General features: G+C 40.5%; 1 protein-coding gene across 3 annotated transcripts; it reads left to right on the forward strand.

Annotated features, from left to right (window-relative positions):
* The first annotated feature begins 245 nt into the window (after positions 1-245).
* LOC105028264 (solute carrier family 22 member 5) lies at positions 246-4,854 on the forward strand. 3 transcript variants are annotated; one of them, XM_010900874.4, is made up of 10 exons: positions 246-680; positions 1,644-1,747; positions 1,966-2,120; positions 2,230-2,401; positions 2,646-2,772; positions 3,005-3,102; positions 3,745-3,959; positions 4,091-4,273; positions 4,429-4,564; positions 4,643-4,854. In XM_010900874.4, the coding sequence occupies exons 1-10, from the start codon at positions 288-290 to the stop codon at positions 4,725-4,727; spliced, it is 1,668 nt and encodes a 555-aa protein (XP_010899176.1). In that variant the 5' UTR covers positions 246-287; the 3' UTR covers positions 4,728-4,854. The 3 variants fall into 3 exon arrangements, with proteins under 3 accessions (XP_010899176.1, XP_019903740.1, XP_010899178.1); XM_020048181.3 differs by having other exon boundaries at positions 4,510-4,564; XM_010900876.4 differs by lacking the exons at positions 1,966-2,120; positions 2,230-2,401.
* Positions 4,855-5,064: the final 210 nt, after the last annotated feature.

Here is a 5,064-nt window from a genome sequence, read left to right on the forward strand (position 1 = left end):
TCGCCCAGTCACCCGCAGACTCCACAAAAAGAAACGCCTGAATGCAATTTTTTCAAGACATACTTATCTGTTATTGTCCAGCCCAAGCCCATTCTGGCTCGCACACTGTCATTAAAAACAACCCAATTGCAGGAAACCTCCCCATCTGGCAACCCTGTCATTGGCTGCAATAAAGTTCAGTGATTATACTTGGGATTAGGTGAGGAAACTGTTAAGGTCAAGGAGTAGTCACTGTTACATGTTACTATAAAACCAAACAGTAGCAGGAGGAGGCTGTATGTGGCAGGATGAGAGACTTTGAGGAAACAACAGCCTTCCTGGGACAGTGGGGACCCTTTCAACTGACTGTCTTTTTCTTGCTGGGTGTCAGCATAATTCCCAATGGATTCAGTGCCTTCTCTGTGATTTTTCTAGGGGACAGCCCCACACACCACTGTTTTATCCCAGATGCCAAAAACCTGAGTGAGGTATGGAGGAAAGCAATAATTCCAATTGAGGTGGAAAATGGTCGTGAGGAAAATAGCAAGTGTAGCAGATACAGGCTGGACGTAGTCCGAAACCTGTCTGCTCTGGGATACATTCCTGGACTGGACATCAACCTCACTCAGGTGGATCAGGAGCGCTGTGTGGATGGATGGACCTACAGCGATGACATCTATCAGTCTACCATAGTCACTGAGGTGAGCACTGGTAGATGTAGGGGGTGTGCCACCTGATGCAGGGGCACTTGCCCCACCTGATAACTGATTGGACCCTTGATTACTCCCCCAAATTAATAATTAATAGATAATGTTAAAGCTCACAGGAAAGGGGGCAGAGTAACTACCTTGTTTAGTGACATATTTTAAATCAAGAAAATATAATTTGGAGATTTAGTGTCTTTTCAAAATCTGCCAGCTGTATTGAAATGCACTTCTCATGGTCTGCTATTAATCATTTACAGCCCACCAAAACAATGTGCAACATTTTTTTATGACCTTGCTGACTTTAACAGATTTGAAGTGCGGTTGTCACATGATGTTGGTGACAGTGAGATAGCCTTCATAAAGAGTCCTTTATTGTTCTCATTCATTTACCTTTTTTAACAGTATCTGATCTGATACGAATCTCAGGAATAATAAACATATCAAAGAAAATGCAGTAATGATCAGATAATGATAGCAGGAATATTTGAGACATTAAGACATCAAGAATAATCATATTCAGAAATATTATAGATAGATCCAAGCTGTGTCCTCGATTATGCATGGACCCTTTGACATGTTGAAAGTCATGTGATTAATTTACTATGGAATATGTTCAAAAAGATCAAGGTACATTAGTTACACTTTATGACTTTAAAATATCATTCTACTTGCAGAATAATTAATTACATTCAATATCATGTGACCACCACATCAGTCTGAGGTGTGAACATTTTCCAAAAGACACTTTCATCAGCAACATTTTGACACACACGACATTTCAAGAAACATAACATAGACAAACATAGAACTCTTCAATGGCTCCAGTATTTCTTAACTTTATTTGTCCAAGTGGGATTACCAGATGATTCACTAACATCTGCACCACTGACTCTGCATCAAGTAATTTTAACATTCTTTGTTTCTCTTCATGCTTCACTAAATATTGTTGTGTTTCAGTTTGATCTGGTGTGCAGTGAGAGTTGGAAACAGCCATTCACTTCCTCTTTGTACTTCCTTGGAGTGCTGTGTGGCTCCTTCTTCTCTGGGCAGCTTTCTGACTGGTACTCAACCTCATGATGAACATTAACACTTAACATTAACAATCAAGACTTAATCCTAAATCACTCCCTTTTTGCTTTATCCTGAATTACGTTTTACCTACAGGCAATACTAGTGCCCTACCGAGTGGAGAGGAATTATTTGGAAAAAAAAGACTCTCAATCATTGAAACATGAGCAGACGATGATTACTGATCACTATGCCATTCGTGTGTTTACAGGTTTGGGCGAAAGCCTGTACTTTTTGGGACCATGGTGGTCCAGACACTCTTTACTTTTGTTCAAGTCTTCACGCAGTCTTGGGAAATGTTTTCAGTCCTCTTCTTCATTGTGGGACTAGGGCAAATATCCAACTATATTGCGGCATTCGTACTGGGTATGTCATGCAGTTCAGAGGTTTAAACAATTTACATTCTCGCAGTCTCAATGGAAATATAGTAAAGAAGGAATAAAGCTTCTAAGGTTTGTATTTCTTTATTTTTAAGGCTCAGAAATCTTGACGGGCTCTTTGCGTGTCCTGTACGTTTCCTTGGGGGTATGTCTGTTCTTTGCCTTTGGCTACATGATGCTTCCTGTCCTTGCATTTTTCTTGCGAGACTGGAGGTCCCTCCTGCTAGCAATGTCAGTGCCTGGGCTGGTATACATCCCCCTCTGGTGGTAAGTTTTACCCTCCTGGTAAAACACTTCAGACATCCACCAACTGTCACAGAAAGTCTTTATTCACTAAAATGTCTTAAGCATGTGTGCATTTTCACATGAGATATAAGCTGTATATGGAGTAAAATACTTTAAAAAGAAATGTAATGTTGCAACCATATATTATAATCCTTCCTCAAACCTTTTGAATATTGTAGTATTAATAGTAGTGCATTAATGCAACATTTATTTTGAAATCAAACAGGTTTATCCCAGAGTCTCCCAGATGGCTGCTCTCTCAAGGGAGAGTGGAGGAGGCTGAGGTCATACTGAGAGAAGCTGCCAGGAAGAACCGGGTCACGGCACCGGAGGTCATCTTTGAGGAGTCAGAGGTACCCCTTTCCTTTGGGTTAAAACACTGAGCCAGTGCAACCTGATTAACATCATGAAATTATGATTTTCAAAGTCTCTATGACATGAAAACAGTGGTTCATTATGAACTGTCAGTTAGCATTGCACCAGTTAAAGAAGAACAACTGAAATGTTCAATTAACATTTGAAATGGTATTTAGTCTGACTGAATTACTCAACATCCCACATAGGATGTGCCACTGTGTTTTACAGAGTGAAGAAAAACCTAAACCTGAAGAACGCCATAGTCCACTAGACCTCCTAAGACCCTGCAGCATTTGTAAAACCACTCTTATAATTTCTCTAGTTTGGTGAGCATCCATCCACGACAGTTCACAAATCCAAAATAAAGTAATTGGTTACGGTGAAATAACAGGGTTGACCATTTCATCTAAAATCTTCTGTAACATCCCTTGTGTGAATGTAGCTTGAGTAAGAATGTTAGCTTGTGTGCAACAGAGACAAATGAATTGCTGAGCAGTTACTGGATGTACTGTCATTGTGCACACAAAAAACCCTAAATAAAGATGTACAAGCAGCTACAAATATCTTGCCGTGGAAAGATTTTCATCTGTGAATTTGTTGAAAAGTCTGAGGGGACCTTTGGAAGGAGATGAGGAAAGACATAAGCAGCATGATATTGAGAATCTTTCCAGGCAAGACATTCTTTTTGTTTGAAAATTTTTATTCTTACGTTTTTTATGTATATTCCATTCATAATGCCATTACATCCAATTCTCTGTGAAACTTTGGTAAATGCCCGACTTCCACATTTCCATAACTGGGTAATGTAAATCCAAATTTTACTGAGATAAAATGTCTTAACAACACTGAACAGTCCTGCTTTTCAACTCAAGAATGGGATACATTTAATTGATTGATTGGTTAAGAAGTATTTCTGAAGGGCTGAAACGTTTTTGACACTTCCTGTGCTATCTGCTGTACTTCCCCAGGTTCACTCTGAGCATGGGATACTTCTGCATATCACTCAACACATCCCGTCTCCACGGAGACCCTTACATCAACTGCTTTATCTCTGCTGCCATTGAGGTCCCTGCTTACATCAGCAGCTGGCTCCTACTGCGCTACCTACCCAGAAGGCTGTCTACCTCTGCTAGTATGCTGCTAGGAGGAGCAGCACTCTACTTCATCCAGCTGGTGCCACCAAGTAAGGTGCCCTTTGGAATGCATGCAGAGACTAAATTAGCTCTGGGCACCCCCTTCACTATAGTAACCATTAAAAGGTGCAAACATATCCCAAACAGTGTCTTTGATTAACATATTTTCTTTCTGGGTCAGGTGTACCTAGCCTGTCCATTGCCCTAGAGATGATGGGTAAATTTGGCTTGGCCACTGGTACTGGGTTGGTGTTTGCCTATACTGCAGAGCTGTATCCCACAGTGATCAGGAACACTGCTTTAGGCTTCTGTGCCATGATCTCTCGAGTAGGCAGTATCATTGCTCCTTACATCTTCACCTTCGGTAGGTGATAAGTTAAATTCCACACAGTGGTTTTCAAGTGCTACATTCACATATGTCATGCTGGTCATGTACTGTACGTGTATTGTGTGAGGTCCCTTGCCTTGTTTGAAAAAGACATGAATGAGTGTTCTTTTTCTCTCTCTGTCCCTCTGAAGGTACTTATTATAAGTATTTGCCATACATTCTATTGGGAAGTCTGCTTGTTCTGTCAGCGATGACTATTCCCTTTTTACCAGAGACCTTTGGCCGTCCACTGCCAGAGACCATTCAGCAGATGCATGAACAAGCGCGGTGAGCAAACCTCTAATACTGCAACTGATGTTGATGAAAGAAAACAATGTTTTAATAGTTGGTTAAACCTCCCTACAGAATAAAGTGCCCATGCATCCCTGAAAAGAACAGGAAACCAACTAAAGAAGCCAATGATACAATTCTACTGGAGAGTTCATTGTGATTCCTGAATGACTGTGTTGAACATACTGTGAAGGTGTTAAGACCCCTACTCTTTCTCCTGTTTTTGTTATGTTATAATACACAATTTATAATTAAATATACTGATTTTTGCACAGGTGTGCCTTAGGCTGGCCACAGAAAAAGCCACTCTAAAATAATCATGCTGTCTAATCAGCATCTTTGCCACACCTGTGATGTGGATGGATTATCTCGGCAAAGGAGAAGTGCTCACTAACACAGATTCAGACAGATTTGTGAACAATATTTGAGAGAAATAGGCCTTTTGTGTACATAGAGAGTCTTAGATCTTTGAGTTCAGCTCATGATAAATGGGGGAA

The sequence above is a fragment of the Esox lucius genome, chromosome 7, assembly GCF_011004845.1.
Source record: "Esox lucius isolate fEsoLuc1 chromosome 7, fEsoLuc1.pri, whole genome shotgun sequence".
NCBI lineage: Eukaryota > Metazoa > Chordata > Actinopteri > Esociformes > Esocidae > Esox > Esox lucius.

Coding starts and splice junctions, on each gene's coding strand:
- LOC105028264 (XM_010900874.4), top strand. CDS start 288: ATGAGAGACTTTGAGGAAACAACAGCCTTCCTGGGACAGTGGGGACCC. Junction 681..1,643: donor AGTCTACCATAGTCACTGAG/GTGAGCACTGGT, acceptor GTTGTGTTTCAG/TTTGATCTGGTGTGCAGTGA. Junction 3,103..3,744: donor CTTATAATTTCTCTAGTTTG/GTGAGCATCCAT, acceptor GTACTTCCCCAG/GTTCACTCTGAGCATGGGAT.